The following is a 20,000-nucleotide window of genomic DNA, read 5'->3' on the forward strand; positions in this document are numbered from 1 at the left end:
GGAAAAAAGAAAACCAGATTACAAGTATCAAAAATGAAAAGAGTGAACTTACCACCAAAGTGTAGTGGTAATTAAACAATGATTAATATCTCCAAAGATATGCTAATAAATCTGACAATCTAATTGAAATTGACATTTATAAACCCACACACATTGCCTTCATTAAGACCAAAAATTAAAAGAGATAAGGAAGGGCACTATATCTTGCTAAAGGGTAGCATGGATAATGAAGCACTATCTATATTAAACATATATGCACCAAGTGGGGTAGCATCTAAATTCTTAAAAGAGAAACTAAGAGAGCTGCAAGAAGAAATAGACAGTAAAACTATAATAGTGGGAGATCTTAACCTTGCACTCTCAGAATTAGATAAATCAAACCACAAAATAAATAAGAAAGAAGTCAAAGAGGTAAATAGAATACTAGAAAAGTTAGATATGATAGATCTCTGGAGAAAATGTAATGGAGACAGAAAGGAATACACTTTCTTTTCAGCAGTTCATGGAACCTATACAAAAATTGACCATATATTAGGACATAAAAACCTCAAACTCAAATGCAGTAAGGCAGAAATAGTAAATGCATCCTTTTCAGACCACGATGCAATGAAAATTACATTCAACAAAAAACCAGGGGGAAGTAGACCAAAAAATAATTGGAAACTACATAATCTCATACTAAAGAATGATTGGGTGAAACAGCAAATCATAGACATAATTAATAACTTCACCCAAGAAAACGATAATAATGAGACATCATACCAAAATGTATGGGATGCAGCCAAAGCGGTAATAAGGGGAAATTTCATATCTCTAGAGGCCTATTTGTATAAAATAGAGAAAGAGAAGGTCAATGAATTGGGTTTGCAATTAAAAATGCTAGAAAAGGAACAAATTAAAAACCCCCAGTCAAACACTAAACTTGAAAATCTAAAAATAAAAGGTGAGATCAATAAAATTGAAAGTAAAAAAACTATTGAATTGATTAATAAAACTAAGAGTTGGTTGTATGAAAAAACCAACAAAATAGACAAACCCTTAGTAAATCTGATTAAAAAAAGGAAAGAGGAAAATCAAATTGTTAGTCTTAAAAATGAAAAGGGAGAACTCGCCACTAACAAAGAGGAAATTAGAGCAATAATTAGGAGTTATTTTGCCCAACTTTATGCCAATAAATTCGACAACTTAAATGAAATAGAAAAATACCTCCAAAAATATAGCTTGCCCAAACTAACAGAGGAAGAAGTAAATATCCTAAACAGTCCCATCTCAGAAAAAGAAATAGAACAAACTATCAATCAACTCCCTAAGAAAAAATCCCCAGGACCAGATGGATTTACATGTGAATTCTACCAAACATTTAAAGAACAATTAACTCCAATGTTATATAAACTATTTGAAAAAATAGGGATTGAAGGAGTCCTACCAAACTCCTTTTATGACACAGACATGGTACTGATACCTAAACCAGGTAGGCTGAAAACAGAGAAAGAAAATTATAGACCAATCTCCCTAATGAATATTGATGCTAAAATCTTAAATAAAATATTAGCAAAAAGATTACAGAAAATCGTCACCAGGATAATACACTATGACCAAGTAGGATTTATACCAGGAATGCAGGGCTGGTTCAATATTAGGAAAACTATTAGCATAATTGACCATATCAATAACCAAACAAACAAAAACCATATGATCATCTCAATAGATGCAGAAAAAGCATTTGATAAAATCCAACATCCATTCCTAATAAAAACACTTGAGAGCATAGGAATAAATGGACTTTTCCTTAAAATAGTCAGGAGCATATATTTAAAACCATCAGTAAGCATCATATGCAATGGGGAAAAACTGGAACCTTTCCCAGTAAGATCTGGAGTGAAGCAAGGTTGCCCACTATCACCATTATTATTTAATATCGTATTAGAAACACTAGCCTCGGCAATAAGAGTCGAGAAAGATATTAAAGGAATTAGAGTAGGCAATGAGGAAACCAAACTATCACTCTTTGCAGATGATATGATGGTATACCTAGAGAACCCCAGAGATTCTACTAAAAAGCTATTGGAAATAATTCATAATTTTAGCAAAGTAGCTGGCTACAAAATAAATCCCCATAAATCCTCAGCATTTTTGTACACCACCAACAAAATCCAACAGCAAGAGATACAAAGAGAAATTCCATTCAGAATAACTGTTGATACCATAAAATATTTGGGAATCTATCTACCAAAGGAAAGTCAGGAATTATATGAGCAAAATTATAAAAAAGTCTCCACACAAATAAAGTAAGACTTAAATAATTGGAAAATTTTAAGTGCTCTTGGATCGGCCGAGCGAACATAATAAAGATGACAATACTCCCTAAACTAATCTATTTATTTAGTGCTATACCAATCAGACTTCCAAGAAAATATTTTATTGATCTAGAAAAAATAACAACAAAATTCATATGGAACAATAAAAAGTCGAGAATCTCAAGGGAATTAATGAAAAAAAAAATCAAATGAAGGTGGCCTAGCTGTACCTGATCTAAAATTATATTATAAAGCAGCAGTCACCAAAACCATTTGGTATTGGCTAAGAAATAGATTAGTGGATCAGTGGAAAAGGCTAGGTTCATAAGACAGAATAGTCAATTATAGCAATCTAGTGTTTGACAAACCCAAAGCCCCTAACTTCTGGGAAAAGAATTCATTATTTGATAAAAACTGCTGGGATAATTGGAAATTAGTATGGCAGAAATTAGGCATGGACCCACACTTAACACCATATACCAAGATAAGATCAAAATGGGTCTATGACCTAGGCATAAAGAACGAGATTATAAATAAATTAGAGGAACATAGAATAGTTTATCTCTCAGACTTGTGGAGGAGAAAGAAATTTGTGACCAAAGATGAACTAGAGACCATTACTGATCACAAAATAGAAAATTTCGATTACATCAAATTAAAAAGCCTTTGTACAAATAAAACTAATGCAAACAAGATTAGAAGGGAAGCAACAAACTGGGAAAACATTTTCACAGTTAAAGGTTCTGATAAAGGCCTCATTTCCAAAATATATAGAGAACTGACTCAAATTTATAAGAAATCAAGCCATTCTCCAATTGATAAATGGTCAAAGGATATGAACAGACAATTTTCAGAGGATGAAATTGAAACTATTACCACTCATATGAAAGAGTGTTCCAAATCATTATTGATCAGAGAAATGCAAATTAAGACAACTCTGAGATACCACTACACACCTGTCAGATTGGCTAAGATGACAGGAAAAAATAATGATGAATGTTGGAGGGGATGCGGGAAAACTGGGACACTAATGCATTGTTGGTGGAGTTGTGAACGAATCCAACCATTCTGGAGAGCAATCTGGAATTATGCCCAAATAATTAGCAAATTGTGCATACCCTTTGATCCAGAAGTGTTTCTATTGGGCTTATATCCCAAAGAAATACTAAAGAAGGGAAAGGGACCTGTATGTGCCAAAATGTTTGTAGCAGCCCTGTTTGTAGTGGCTAGAAATTGGAAAATGAATGGATGCCCATCAATTGGAGAATGGCTGGGTAAATTGTGGTATATGAATGTTATGGAATATTATTGTTCTGTAAGAAATGACCAGCAGAGTGAATACAGAGAGGACTGGCGAGACTTACATGAACTGATGCTAAGTGAAATGAGCAGAACCAGGAGATCATTATACACTTCGACAACGATATTGTATGAGGACGTATTTTGATGGAAGTGGATTTCTTTGACAAAGAGACCTGAGTTTCAATTGATAAATGACGGACAAAAGCAGCTACACCCAAAGAAAGAACACTGGGAAACGAATGTGAACTATCTGCATTTTTGTTTTTCTTCCTGGGTTATTTATACCTTCTGAATCCAATTGTCCCTATGCAACAAGAGAACTGTTCGGTTCTGCAAACATATATTGTATCTAGGATATACTGCAACATATCCAACATATAAAGGACTGCTTGCCATCTAGGGAAGGGGGTGGAGGGAGGGAGGGAAAAAAAAATCAGAACAGAAACGAGTGTCAATATAAAGTAATTATTAAATAAAAATTAAAAAAAAAGCTGTGAGAATCTGAAATTGTAAAATAAGTCATTTTGTTTTAAGATTCAATGTTTACAAAAAATAGTTAAGAATGTCTAAATTATTATTGACTCCATTACAATTAACCTTCTGTGATGCAAGTTAGCAAATTTTACAATGATATTAAAATAATTCAATATTAGCTGAAAAATCAAAAGCCAAATATTTTAAAATACCGGCAAAGGTAGAACTCTGAAATCTCTTAGTTTATATATAATCATTTAATCTTTTATTCCTAAAATTATTCACTTTTTCTTCCAATTATTTAGAAGTCTAAATTTTTTCATTAATTCCATTTTTTCTTTTAAAACTCCAATTAATTCTAATTTTATTTTATTTTTTAAAAGTTTTTTCAAAATACATGTAAAGATAGTTGTCAGCCTTCCCCCTTGCAAATCCTTGTGTTCCAGTGTTTTTTCTCCCTTCCTTCCTTGAACTTCTTCCCCAGAGGACAAGTACTCCAATATATGTTAAACATGTGCAAGTCTTTCATATACATTTCCACAATTATCATGTTGCACAAGTAAAGTCAGACCAAAAGACAGAGAGAGAGAGAGGAGAGAGAGAGAGAGAGAGAGGAGAGAGAGAGAGAGAGAGAGAGAACAAAATGCAATAAAGCAACAACCAATAAAAGTAAAAATATGATGTGATCCACACTCAGTCTCATTTGGGTACAGATGGTTCTCTTCATCACAAGACCACTGGCAGTGGTCTGAATCATCTGAATGAAAAGAGCCATGTCCATCAGAATTGTTCATTGTATAATACTATTGTTGCGTTGTACAGTGTTTCCATGGTTCAAATGACTTCACTTAGCATCAGTTCATGTAAGTCTTTCCAGGCCTCTATGAAATCATCCTGTTGATCATTTCTTCTAGAACAATAATATTCCATAACATTGATATACCATTCAGCCATTTCCCGACTGATGGGCATCACCTCAGTTTCCAGTTCTTTGCCACTACAAAAAGGGCTGCTAGAAATATTTTTTTTCAGGTTGGTAGTCCTTTGAACACAGCTTCCTATTGTTTAGAATGTTTGGATCAGTTTAAAACTTAACTAGCAATGTAAGTGTCTCAGTTTTCCCACATCCCCTCCAATATTCAGCATTACCTTTTCCTGTCATCTTAGGCAATCTGGGAGATGTGTAGTTGTACCTCAGCAACTCCAATTAATTTAATTTAATTCTTCCCTTTAAAGGGGATGAGACTTACAGAAAACATAGATAACAACATTTCATATACAGTACACACACACACACACACACATATGCATATATATAAATGAATTTAAATAAAAATCATAAATTGTATGAGAATAGTAACAAAAAAAGAAAACAAACCTGGGATGGAATGAACAAGCAATTGAAGTAATTCCAAATTACATATCAGTTCACCTGAAAGTGTTAAAAAGAGTTGTCTTATAGCAAGGACACACTCTACAAATATGTGTTGCTCTCAAATTAAATAATAAACCTAAATAAAACTGATTTTTCTTTGAATTAACATAAGATATTCCCTAACTTGCTCTCCTCTAAGAAACTCTTAGAATGTTCTCTTTTAACCTTGAACTAATTAATAGGTTTATATTTTGTTACCACAAACTTTGGAATAGTTTCATTATTCTTACACCATTTTGAATATTTCCAAGGATGATGTCTTCTGCATAATTATATAATTATGAAAAGGCAGATGACAAGAACAGGTTCTTATTTTCTTAGTTGTTTACGATATAGATGGGATAATAACCTCAGACTGAAAATGTTGAGAACTGGCAACTTCTATGCCTATGTTCTAAACCATTACAGAAGGGCTCAAATTTAGCAGCGACAAGATAAATCATAAGACAATTCAAACTGTCTTGGTGAAAGAGATTTGTTATGAAAAGAAGAATCCAAGCCAAGTTGTTGAATTAAAGTTCAAAGTGACCTGAACTCTGCTTAATTCATCTCCAGAAAACTTTAAAATAATGCCTCAAAATGAATTCTCTAGTGATATAACTAACAAGAAGACTAACAAGGTGAAAAACTTATTTAACCCAAAATAATTTAGAAGGCTGGTGGGAAAAATCTAAATCACTTGGGTCAAAGGGGAATACCATCTAATGCAAATAAGTCAGAAGCAGCCAGTGCCCCAGAAAACCAGGAGAAGAACCCAGACTCTAAGAGAGTTTAGAGAGCCTGTTCCTGACATAGCAGGCAATCAATCAGGTCACATTGCTTGATTGAATAGCAAGTGAGCAGTGGAATAAATCAGTTACACAAGACATACCTATAGTAACCCACTATGGTTTAACAAACCCAAAGATTACAGTTTCTGGAATGAGAACCTATTATTGACAAAAGCAGCTCCCAAAAAACTCCTTAAAATACTATTGGCAAAAAAGGGAAATAGGCATATAAAACACATGTATAAACACACATATATTTACTGAAAAAAGAACTTCTTAAAATAAATTAGTGAAATAGAAAAACATTATCCAAAAATAAAAATAGATTTGGCAAAATGGGAAAAAAAAATATATATATATATATACAGTCAACAAAACAACTCCTTTAGAAATACGACTGGCCAAATTAAAAAAAAATAAAGGTAAAAAAGCTAACTGAAGAAAGTAATTAATTAAAAATAGAATTACACAAATGGAATTGAACTCTATGAGACATCAAGTATTAATTTTAAAAAATGAAACAAAAAGAAGAAAATGTAAAATATCACACTGGAAATACACTGTAAAATAGATGCAGGAGAGACAAGATAAGAATTATCACACTATTTGAAAGCCATGAACAAAAAAGGAACCTGGAGAAATCATTTCAAGAAATCAAGGACAGTCAATATGTCAGAGTAAAGGCAGGAACTCACTTAACATGAGTTAACCGCTCCAAGTTTCTTTAAATAACAACTCTAAAAAATTTTAGAGCATCAGAACACCCCAAAAGACAGAGTAGAATATTTTCCAGCTGAAGGAAACTGGAAGTTCAACAGACACCAGGATGGGAATTCAGTATGCAGTTCCAATGCAAGCTGTCCTAGCATGATCTCAGGCTGGAACACAAATCCAGACTCGGCTAAACCCCTGAATCAACTGTTATACATGGTGGTTTTCTCCAGTCACTTTCCTCCCTCAGATGTCTAAAGAGAGTTTGAAACAACTTGCGTTCTTTCTTCTAGATTGAAGCACCCCCACACCCCGCCAAAAAAACCCCCAGGATCTCTCTTTTCTCTTGTCTTTAGTACTAATCAGCTCCTCCCTTCACATAGGCGGGGTTCATTGTGCAATTTCCACCAATGAAGGAAGTCATAAAAATGACCCTCTGAACAATAGGCTACATTTATATTGGAAAGATGTAGAGCTTGTTGCTTGTCTTCTCCATAAAAAGAAATGCAGGTTAAAAATCAATTGAAAACTAAGCAATAAGCTTAAAAAATGAATGGTCAAAGAACACATTCAATAATTTCATTAAAGAAAATGACAAAAATGAGATAGCTTAAGCAGTAATATCAGTAATGCAAGGAAAATTTATCTCTCTAAATATTTATAACAATAAAATAGATAAAGAGCAGACCAATGATTTGGATACATAATTTAAAAATAAAACCTCTAGACAAAGAACAAATTAAAAATCCCAATTAAATATTAAATCAGAATTCTTAAAAATTAAATGAGATTTATAAGGATAATAAAAATTGTGTGTAATAAAACAATTGAATTAATAAAGAGAACTAGAGGATGATTTTATGAAAAAAATAAATAATTGTTTAATTTTTTAAGTAAGGAATAAAAACAAATCACTAATATTAAAAATGATTTTTTATTGTACTATGTTAAAGAAATGCTTGTTTTTCACAAATGTAAAATAAAAAATTCTTTGAGAGTTAATCAAAATGGCAGTTATATCAAGAAAGCCTTATATATTGCACTCTTAAAATAAAGTGATGAGTTGATCTCTAAAGTGTGGTTAAATATGAAAGTGTAGAGGTTCATCACAGGCAAACATATACCATATTTTCCCTATACATTTTTTTTAGGCTTTTGGGGAATAGTCCTGAAGCAATAGCAGTCAATGGAAAATAAACCAGATCAATTAAAATCATAGCTCTCTACTTAACTCTGCAGTTATAGTCTTCAGCTTTAGTCCCTTCTGTTTCATATATATATATACATATATATACACATATATCCAAATATATATGTATGTGTATATACAGAGAGAATATATATGTCTAAATAATTACAATCAACTATATATATATAGATATAGATAGATATAGATATAGATATAACTATAGTTATAGTCAACATGAAATTTATCCAAAATCATGACAAAAAACAATTTACTGAGTAATGATAATTGCTTCTGAAAGTGTAGAGATGTGTCCCAGGCAGACATATACCATATTATCACTATACATTATATTTTAGGTTTCTGGGGAATAGTCCTGAGACAGTAATAATAAGTTGAAAATAAACCAGGCTAATTCAAAACATAGCTTCCTACTTCACTCTGCACCCTTTCCGTCAGTTAGGGTCAACATAAAATGTATCCAAATTCCTGAAAGAAAAACAATTTACGGCATAATGATGACTGTGTCTGCAATAAAATCACAGAATTATCCTATAAAATGATATAATCCTAAGAATAGGGCCTTCCTCTGGAAATGTAGTTTCCCAGTGCAATAAGTTTAAAATGTACTTTTCAGGAGCATCTAAGTAAATTATTTTTACAATTAAAGAGTATACTGAGATGGCCAGGCTTAGAGGCAGGAAGATTCATTTTCCTGAGTACAAATCTCACCTCAGACAATTACTTGCTGTGTGATCCTGGGCAAATCACTTGACTCTGTTTGCCTCAGTTTCCTCAACTACAAAATGAGGAGAGAAAATGGCAAACCATGACCCTTTCATTGCTAAGCAAAAGTCAAATGGGATCTCAGATTTGGGCACAACTAAATTGACTGAAGAATTGAAACATTATACAAGTCAGGTCCGTGTGTGTGTGTGTGTGTGTGTGTGTGTGTGTGTGTTTGTATGTTGCAGACTTCTGTCAAAGATGAGTAAAGCCTATGGACTATGAGAAAACATTTTCAAAAATATAACATTTTCAAAGGAAATAGATTCTATCAAAACTCAATTATATAAGGTAATGTTACATATGTGTATATGTGTTTATTTATATATGGATCCTACATTAAAAAGCCTAAAGCACAGATAATGAGACTACAGGAAGCAGAATTGTGGAAGAGAGAGACTACTTTTTAAATTTAATTTGTAATTTAAAAAGCTATATGTAATAAATGTTTACACTTTAAGATACATTCTTATTTTTAAATTTTTATGTTCAATTCTTAAGTTCATAATAAAAGAGATAAAGATTTTTAAAAGAATAAATATAGGTTTTTTTAAATGCAGAGAGTGAATATGCTATTAATGAAGATGAAATCAGAGCAATTCTAGAAAGTTATTTGATACAATTGTATGCCAGTAAATTTCTACCAAATTCCTATTGTGAAACAAATTTACTACTGATGCTTTAACCAGGAAAATGAAAAAGATAAAAGGAAAATTATAGGCTAATTCCATTAATGAATATGTATGTAAAAATTCTAAACAAAATACTACTTGGGAGACTGCAACAATATGTTACAAAGATTTTTACATTGTGATTTAGTATGATTTATACTAGGAAATTTTCACATAAGGAAAATGTATAACATTATTGATTATATCAATAACAAAAGTAAGAAAAATGCTATCAATAGATGAAGAAAAAACTTTTGATAAAATATTTATGCATTTTTTTTAAAAACAATCAAACTTGAAAATAATCTACTAGTTAATGTGTTAGAAATACTAGCAATATCAATGAGAGAAGGAAAAAGCCTGAAGGAATGTAAATGGACAATGAAGAAATTTTAGGTGATTATTTATTTGTGATTTTTAAATTCATTTTTAACAAATACAAAACAAGAAATGGGGAAAAACATTTCTGTGTCTTTGATATATAATACTAAATTTCCATTTCAAGAAAACCTATTTAATAAGTACTACATATCGTTTTCAAAGTTTCCCAGCTTTTTTTTGTTTCCTTCTAGGTTTTCTTTTGCTCTCTGCTGTGACTTTTATTTTCTTTTTCCCCTCTCTCTCCCTACCTACCCTGTAACCTAACAAGGCTACAATTACATGTGGTTATATGTAGATAGATAGATAGAGTTAGAGATAGAGATAGAGAAAGAGATAGAGATAGATAGATAGATACCTATAAACATAGATACACACACTCACATACATTTATGTAAAACCATGTTGTCCATGTTTTCATTTGTCATGTCTTTCTGTGGAGGTGGATAGCATCTTCCGCCATTGGTATAAGTCTTTACATACTGTTTTTCTTACTGTTTTGCTTAATCAACCAACTTATCATATCCTTTACCCTAGCAGTATTTCAACACAATGAGATGTGAAAGTTTGTCTATGGTAGTTTCTTCTTAATTTTCTGCATTTCTTCTATTCTTATCTATATTGATGTATTTATAGAAGAAATTTTTAATTTAAAATAAGCAAAATTATCCATTTTACACTTCAACGATGCCCTCACCTTATAATATAATTTAAAGTATGACAATACCAAATCTAATATAGTATATATTAATTAATATAATTATTGTATTTAATTTGATTTATTTTAAGTATATTATTTAACATAATATACTTTAATATAGCATAATTTAAACTGTGACACTACTGAATCCCTTCCATTACATTTTTCTTTTTTTCCCCCTGGTTTCTTTGAAATTCCTGACCTTTTGTTCTTACAAAGGAAGAATTTCTGAAGAAACAAAGAATTCAAAAGAAAGTTTTAAGAAACCCCAGGAACTGAAGCTTTATTGATCAGCAAGTCTTTTCTACTTTCATTGTTACTGGAAGCAAGGCTTCACTTCATTTGCAAAACAATGGACATTGTAATGTTCGGGCTAGCTTTCTGGAGGATCTCTGGGACCAGCCTTGATCTAGTGCAGGAGTGCAGGAGGCAGGAGAGCCACCAGGAGGATGGTCAAAAATGTAATGTCTCATTTCCAGTCCTCTCAGCCCTTAAATACCTTGGTATGACTGCACATTACAGTATGTGTGAACTAGAGAACCACTGCATCACCATGCTAAGTACTAAGTATATGTGTATTAAAGAACCATCATCTCATCAATTCTACTGAATTAATACCTTGTTGTAAGTATCCTTGTTTCAAGTATACTTCTCCAGAGTTCTTGCCCTCTACAAGACATGATATGGATTTGTTTTATTGTCTAGATCTTTATTCTTCAATAATTTTTAAGGGTATTGAAGTCTTGAAATAATTTTTTCCCTATACTATTTATATTGACACAAATCATTTATATTCATAGGTCTCAATCATCTTGAGAGTTTTCTTTCAAAAGTGTTTACACATTTGTTTCCTTTTTATCAGAAATGCTCAAAAGTTCTCCATTCCAACAAGATGATAGTGTACATATTTTATCGGATCCTTAAGACCTCACAAATCTCTACAAAACAGAAATTATTCTGCAAAGATAAAATAGCTTCTGTTGTTCCATAGTCTAGGACAATTAGAATCCAAAAGAAAAACCCATTTATTTATTTAGGAAAACTCCTAGGACTGATGCATTGCTGACCCCAAAATCATTCAGCATGCCTTCTTTACTTCCAGTACTACTGAAAGTAAGGCTGCATTTCAATGGCAGATCAATGGACATGTTATGGGCTTTCACCCACAGTCACTTCTGTATCAAGTTTTCCCCCTTTCCTTTCTAGTGGTTTAAAGACCATGGTTCCAGGCTGCACAAGTTTGCTTGGGCCCCAACAGCCAGTTTGGCCAAAACTCTTCAAGTGCAAAAGCCTGTGGGGTCTGAATTCTCACCAGTTCTATATCCTTTACCAAATTAGTTACCCTGAGTTTGGTCCAGTTTCCTCAACTCTAAAAATGAGAATAACAAAGAGATTTTTACATCCAGGTGTGGTTTTTAGAATCCAAGGAGATAACAATATTATCTGTTAATTATCAATTAATATTATTTAGCATGCTGCCTGAAACATTATAGTATATATATATATATATATATATATATATATATATATATATATATATATATATATACTATATATATATGCTAGCTATTTTATTATATGGTATCTTATATTATTTTAATTATTATTAATTTATAGCTCCATGAAAAATGTATTAATTTTCCTGATATTCTATACCTTTCTAATGTGTGACTACACTTACAATGTTATTTTTTTATTTTTGCTGTTTTTCTGGTTGTTCTGTTTCATTTATATGTTCATTAATATATGCTATTATTGTTCATATTATTTTTCTTTAACCCAGTCCTTATTTTGAAAAAATTAAGTATCCAAATGTAGATTTTTACTTTTTTTTTTTACTATTTATATTGTTGTGCCATATTCATACTAATTACCACAAAATACCAAATGAAGGTATTAATTCTGCCTGCTTTGCCTGTGACAGCATCTTTAACAAGTACATCTCTGCTCTCCTGGAGCTCAAGAAAGTTCCTCTTCTCTTGGAGTTTTGCTAATGACTTGATCCTCATAATTATTCATTACTAATTGAAGATGGGAGATTGTCAATTAGTGGGAATACTTGAAAGCTTTTTCAGCTGAAGCAAAACTTTACTTTTTTAAACATGTCCCTTTTTCCCTTGGCAGACTAATGTCATTGGTGCTGCCCATGACATAATAATCCCACCTCTGGAGATAAAGGGGCTCAGATGATGCAGTCCTTATAACTGGGATCTGCCTGAGCCATCACATATGCACACACAAGTACAAAGTGATGCAATTTGTTTGACTCAGCCCTTTCCTTCATCCTAGAAGCAGAGAACAATCAGGTGAGTGTCTTCTATCTCAGTTTTATATCTTGGGACTTAGAAGCAGAAAATATTCTTCCAGGAAAAAAAAAATAGAGTTAGAGTGTTGTTCAGTCCCTGTCTGCAGGGGACAAGGAAGATACCTTGAAAAGGCTGTCGAGCAGGTCTTGGAATTTTTCCTTTCAATCTTATTTGTATCCCTGTCTTTATTGATATTTTCTCCCCTACTTCATGATCTCATCTCTCATAAGTGATTTTTCAACAATCCATAACTGTTGTACCTACCTTTAGAGCACCCTAGATGTTTCATTCGCACCTGTTGTGAGGAGCATTTTTCTAAACCCCACTCTCCTGAACTCACTTCTCTGATATTTTGGACTTTTTCTCTTTTTTCTAGATTTTGAGAATTCTGTCTTTCTGGTGAGAATGAAAATTGTTTTTTTTTTTTTTCACCCTCCATTCTCTGCTCTTTGTCTCCTCTTCTTTCTTCTTCTTTTCTCTTCCCTTTGTTCTTTCAGTTTGTCTCTTCTCCTGAGCTGCTCTGATTGATGTTTATTGCCTCTGGCTTTTCTTCTTTGAGCAACCTCTGAAACCTTTGTCTTTCTCCTGTTAATACTCTCTTTTCTCAGCTATTGTTTATCCTACCTTTTCAGACATTTAAAAGGGTCCAAGAGTGTCTGGGTAGTTTATTCATGTATTAATAAGGCCAGCAGGTTACTAGTAATAGGGTGGTTATTTGGTGAACAGACACGTTTATATGAGCTACAGAAGAGTTCATGGATCACGGACCATCAAATAGCAATCAAATCTAGTTAGTTAAAGTGATTGAAGGTGGATTATATTAAAATGAAGGGTTGAGTATCTTTTGATAGAAAAAGTATCTCTACATCATACTGACCATAGTTTTAGGCTATCAGTTCAAAAAATGTATACCTTACCCAAGCATGAGCAGAACAGTACAGGTTTCCCAAATTTAGATTAAATTCTTCATAAGGTTGGGTGTAGTCCGCCTGACATTGAGGAGAGTCACTGCAATCTCATAAGTACTTTCCTTGTGAAGAACTGAACTTTTAAAGGACTTTAGAAGAAAGTAGAAGAAATAACTCATGGGATTTGGGAAGGATGAATTTAAAAGTCTTTACACAACAGCAGATGAGTATCCTATCAAACTTGGAATCAATACCTGTCCTTTTTTATATCCAAAATGCAAGTCCTTCTTTAGATGCCCCATTTGTTGAGTACCAGAAGTCACAACCTATTAAGAGTGAATATTCTCCCCATGTGAATGTGAATCTCTACCTGATTCCATCACAATTGCTTCCATGGCTTCTTCTTTATTTGAACATAGTTAAGCTCTTACTCTGTTTCCCTATTGGCTGAATACTATCCTCTCTGAAAATTCTAATTCTCTCATGTTTTTCTAAGTCTCCTCCTCTGATCTCATCAATACAACTACATCCTCAAGTGTAAGTATTCTCCACCTCTGCTTAGAAACATTTGCAAGTCTGATCCCCCCCATTACTTTTTCCCTTTTAATTTTTATTTCCTCATTCATATCCTAGCAATCTAATTTCCAATTCTTATGTTTCAATTTCCTAATTTGTTTCATTTCTCTGTATTTCTCTAATTCAATTTTGATAACTCTGTGGAAACTAAACTACCATTCCCACCAAGAGCTCTGAATCACTTCACAATTTATTGGTTATTAATATTCATTTCTCATAACTTCAGATCATAGTTAAATTCCCACCTTTGTCAAGAAGCCTTTGCTGATTGTGTTAATACCTATGTTTTCCCTCTATTTGCTATATATAATATACTATATAAATATTATGTCTTACTATTTCTATATCTAATTTCTCCTAAGTTGTTTTCTAATTTTTACCTCAGTAGACTGGGAGCTTCTTAAAAAACAGTTACTACTTTTTAGTTTTCTTTTTTTCTCTCAAAATTTAGTATTAAACCTATCCTATAGTGATACTGTCATCTTCTGGTACTTATAATTTTTTTAAAGCAAAAGTTTTAAGAATGATTTTAGCATAAAATCCTTTATGTCTTCATTTGTGTGCTTTTTAAAATATAGTTTAGATTTTTTTAAATGACTAGGCGTCATACAAATTTTTTTCCAGTATATTTATGGAGTTGCTAGTAGTTGCTAACAATTGGACAGAGGGAGGAACTCCCTGTCCTAAGAAATGTCTCCATCTCTCCTGTCTCCATCCTTGCACTTTTCTCCACTCTCGTGCCACAAAGAGAGGGACATCAGATATTAGGCCTCTTGGTAGGTCCTGGCAAAAAGAAGTTCCTTCTCATTTGACAACTTATTGCCTTGCCTATGTACTGGAAAGTTCCTGTGTACTAAGGTTGTTTTAGGCAATTAGGGAATTGCCCCCAGTCATAAACAGCAAAAGTGGAATCATCTATCAACCTTTGTTGAGCTTTGTCTCTTCTAGGCTCCAGGACATCAACTTCCAAACTCTTGTTCAACCTGAATACCAACTCCTACCTGATTCTGAATCTCAGAAGGCCCTGCATACCGCTGCCATCATCTTCAAGTCACACATTTCCCCTCTGCAGTCTGGACTCTGCTAGGCAGGGCCTGCTCTACTCCCTTTATCAGCCTGAAGTAAGTCCAGAAGATGACAACTAACTCCAGATGCAAAAGAGGCTCTTGAAGGCAGTAGAGATGGCACTTATTCAAACTATTATTAGAAGAGACTTAGAAAACCCAACTGCAGTTATTCATCAAAAAAACAAGGGATTCTGGAATGGTTTCCTTCCCAGGCTCAGCCTGTACATCATTTAGTCATTTATCCTATATTGGCAGTAAATATGACTAAAAGGCCATAAGGAGAGTCCTACAACTTTCAGGGTTTATACCTCATATTCTATATATTCCATATACTCAAACCCAAACTGATTCCTTTTTGCAAGCATTCCCTGAATGGCAATGCTTGTTAACTTATGCTCTAAATCTCCATCATGAATCACCTTTGTGTCTCACATACATACATCTTGGCCATGGACTTTGGAAACTAAACCTTCTCAGAAGTCACTTTCAGGTCTTACCATATTCACAGATGCCAACAAAAATAATAAATGTTTTGTTTATTCTATGGAGTTAGCAATAAAGAGGTTTATTATATCCCATTTACTTTACACAGCAAAATGAACCATATGTATTCATTCTTGCTCTGCAATTTTACCCTTATGGTTGCAATCTAGTCACAGAGTCAGCTTATGCTGCTGGTGTTTTGTCACTCATCTCCTCATTGACAATCTGGTGATATTTGCCCAGATTTTGACTGCCAGGAACAGAATCCATGAATATTCTGGACTGCAGTAGTTAAAACTGAATGTACTATACTCTCTATCTATATAAGTGGCATACCATTAGAAGGGTTGGTAGACACAGGCACAGATCATACAGTCATTAGGGGTGCCAAGTGGTCCAGTCACTAGCCAAAGATTAAGGTAGACTACATGTCTGGTGTAGGAGGATCAATAGCAGCTGAAGTGAGTGCTACCCCTTTGAGATGGACATTTGAAGGTGAAACAGGAGTTGAAAAGATCCCCATCAATCTGTGGCTAAAAGACATCTTACAACAGTTAGGATTACAAATGAGGACTTAGGCTTTTTAGGCAGAGCTGCTGTTCCTGCACTCTCACCTGCTCCCATTCAGTGGAAAAGTGATACACCAGTGTGGATAGAACAGTGGCCCTTAGCTAGCCATAAAATTCAGACCTTATTAAACAATAGTACAGGAGCAACTGGATCGAGGACACTCACAACCTTCTCTAAGTCCTTGGAATTCTCCTGTATTTTGTTGTAAGAAAAAAACCATAGACTGTTTTGGAAAACTGGGAAATGTGTAGCTAATATTCCAGGCACTAATAAAGGTAGACAATATGTGAACTATGGCCCAAGAGTACCAGTAGCATCAGAGACTTGAAATTAGTCTCTAAAATTAGGCATTGATCCATACTTAACACCATACATCAAGATAAGGTCAAAATGGATTCATGACCTAGGCATAAAGAATGAGGTTATAAATAAATTGGAAGAGCATAGGAGAGTTTACCTCTCAGACCTGTGGAAGAGGAAGGAATTTATGAACAAAGAAGAACTAGAGATAATTATTAATCACAAAACAGAAAATTTTGATTATATCAAATTGAAAATTTTTCGTACAAACAAAATTAATGCAGACAAGATTAGAAAGGAAGCAATAAACTGGGAAAACATTTTTACAGTCCAAGGTTCTGATAAAGGCCTCATTTCCAAAATATAGAGAGAATTGACTCTAATTTGTAAGAAATCAAGCCATTCTCCAATTGATAAATGGTCAAAGGATATGAACAGACAATTCTCAGACAAAGAAATGGAAACTGTTCCTAGCCACATGAAAATATGCTCCAAGTCATTGTTAATCAGAGAAATGCAAATTAAGACAACTCTGAGATACCACTACAAACTTTCTCTCCACTGTGGATTTTCTCACTTTCCAAGTTACCAGGACCATCTGGACAAATTGGCTAAGATAACAGGAAAAAATGATGAGGAATGTTGGAGGGGATGTGGGAAAACCAGGACACTGATGCATTGTTGGTGGAGTTGTGAACGAATCCAACCATTCTGGAGAGCAGTCTGGAATTATGCCCCAAAAGTTGTCAAACTGTGCATACCTTTTGATCGGACACTGCTACTTCTGGGCTTATATCCCAAAGAGATACTGAAGATGGGAAAGGGACCTGTATGTGCCAAAATGTTTGTGGCAGCCCTGTTTGTAGTGGCTAGAAACTGGAAAATGAATGGCTACACATCAACTGGAGAATGGTTGGGTAAATTGTGGTATATGGATATTATGGAACATTATTGTTCTGTAAGAAATGACCAGTAGGATGAATACAGAGAGGCTTGGAGAGACTTAAATGAACTGATGCTAAGTGAAATGAGCAGATCCAGGAGATCATAATACACTTCAACAACCATACTGTATGAGGATGTATTCTGATGGAAGTGGATTTCTTTGACAAAGAGATCTAACTCAGTTTCAATTGATGAATGATGGACAGAAGCAGCTACACCCAAAGAAAGAACACTGGGAAATGAATGTAAACTGTTTGCATTTTTGTTTTTCTTCCCGGGTTATTTTTACCTTCTGAATCCAATTCTCCCTGTGCAACAAGAGAACTGTTTGGGTCTGCACACATATATTGTATCTGGCATATACTGTGACATGTTTAACATGTATAGGACTGCCTTGCCATCTGGGGGAGGGGGTGGAGGAAGAGAGGGGAAAAGTCGGAACAGAAGCCAGTGCAAGGGATAATGTTGTAAAAACTTAGCCAGGCATGGGTTCTGTCAATAAAAAGTTAACTATTTTTAAAAGAATAATAATAAAAATAAATAAATAAAGTATAAAAAAAGAAAGAAAGAAGTCTCTAAAATGAAGGCTCGCCCTCCCCCTGTCCTCCTCTCGGGATCCCATTCCTCCCCATCCCCCTCTGTGCCCTTTTTCTGGTCCCGACGCGGAAGGAGACAAGAGGCTACGTGGGCGTCCTTGACAGCCAGGGATATAAGTACCGGCCCCAGACCTCCTGGAGCTTCAGAAGGCACTTGGAGCAGCTGGTGGAGGAAGCAGAGCGAGTCCGTCCGCCATCGGCCAGAGTGTCTGCGCTTTCTAGGCTCGAATTACTACGTAAGTTTTTTTTTTCTTTCTTTCTGTATCTTTGCGGTGATGAAGGGTCCCCCTGAGCGACGGTTTATTGTCCCAATGTTCTCTCGGCCCCAGCGCCGGAAACTCTTCCAATCCAGGGCCGCCAATGGAAGCGAGCTCCCGATTGTAGAGGGCTCTCCCCTGTGTGCGGCAGCAGGGGGGCCTGGGGACAGCTCCTTGGCTACCTCAGCCCCGAACCGGGGCCACCCGGGCTCCCTGCCTCCCGCCCCGAACGGGGAGCAGGGAAACCGCAAGGTTGTGAAGGAGAAAGGGAAAGGGGACCAGGGAAAGGCCGAGTCCTCCCCTTGGCTGAATGCCCGCCATGTCTCCTTGGAAGGAGAGGGTCCCCAGCTCCTTGCCTTGGAAAACCCTGCCAGCAAAGCGGTGCAGGGCTGCCTTGTGCCGCTCTGGCCCGAGGCTCTGCCGGGAAGCACCCCCGGGCCCAGGGAAGGCCATCTGGCAAAGGATGGCCCAGGTCTTGGGGGGCAAGAGGTAGGAGAGAATGGGAGGAGGCCCCCTGCCAGTCTTACCGAGGACAAGCAACTGGGAGAGGGCTTGCACCTTGCCTTTCCCCCTTCTCCCTCCAGGGAAGTGGGGCAGCAGAAAGGCTCCAGAACCCCCAACACCAGGTTTTCAGACATGGATAAAGGGGTGCGAACGCGGCCTAAGCTGAGCGGCGGCAAGAAGCTGCCAGCGACAACGGGGCGTAAAGCGGCCCTCCCGAGGGAGAAGCGCCCCGAGACCCATCCCGAGGCCGGCCAAGAGGCCTGGATAAAAGACCTGGACTCCCTGCGCAGGCGCATGCTGCAGGAGATCCCGGAGCTTCAGGCTTTGGGGAAGCAGGAGGACGTGGCCGCGTCCGTCCCAACCCGCCAGGGCATTGCCATGATCCAAGAGCGTCTGGCAGCCCCAGCAGGAGCTTCGACAATAGCCCCGGTTGCCTTGCGCCTCCCTCCTCTCCTTTGTCTCTCTTGGAAGGTAAAAAACCCCAAAGGCCTGAGGGCCCCCAATGACAGCACGGACCAAATGGACGGAGGGTCGCAGCTGCAGCGCAAGTGCAGCCCAGAGAAGAAGCCCCCCGGGCGTTCGGCTCAGGCAGGGCACAAAACGGCCCTCCCGGGAAGGACGCGGGAGAAACGGCCCAGCCCAGAGTTCTGGATAAAAGACCTGGACACCCTGCGCAGGCGCATGCTGCAGGAGATCCCAGAGCTTCAGGCTTTGGGCAAGAAGAAGGAGATTTTGCCCGCTGCCGTCCGAACCCCCCAGGGCATTACCGAGATCCAAG

The 20,000-nt window shown here is 35.8% G+C and overlaps 1 protein-coding gene across 4 annotated transcripts in view; it reads left to right on the top strand.

Moving 5' to 3' along the window:
• The window catches only part of LOC127556671 (uncharacterized), a 122,599-nt gene that overhangs the window by 60,226 nt on the left and 42,373 nt on the right, over positions 1-20,000 (top strand). Inside the window, exon 1 of one of the 4 annotated variants that reach the window (XM_051989957.1) lies at positions 16,955-19,190. The exons of the other annotated variants lie outside the window; for them this stretch is intronic. Coding sequence (XP_051845917.1) covers positions 18,446-19,190 — 745 coding nt within the window. The 5' untranslated portion in view covers positions 16,955-18,445. Of the gene's footprint in view, positions 1-16,954; positions 19,191-20,000 lie in introns of those variants that run through there. 4 annotated transcript variants of the gene reach the window in all.

Source organism: Antechinus flavipes, chromosome 3, assembly GCF_016432865.1.
Source record: "Antechinus flavipes isolate AdamAnt ecotype Samford, QLD, Australia chromosome 3, AdamAnt_v2, whole genome shotgun sequence".
Taxonomy (NCBI): domain Eukaryota; kingdom Metazoa; phylum Chordata; class Mammalia; order Dasyuromorphia; family Dasyuridae; genus Antechinus; species Antechinus flavipes.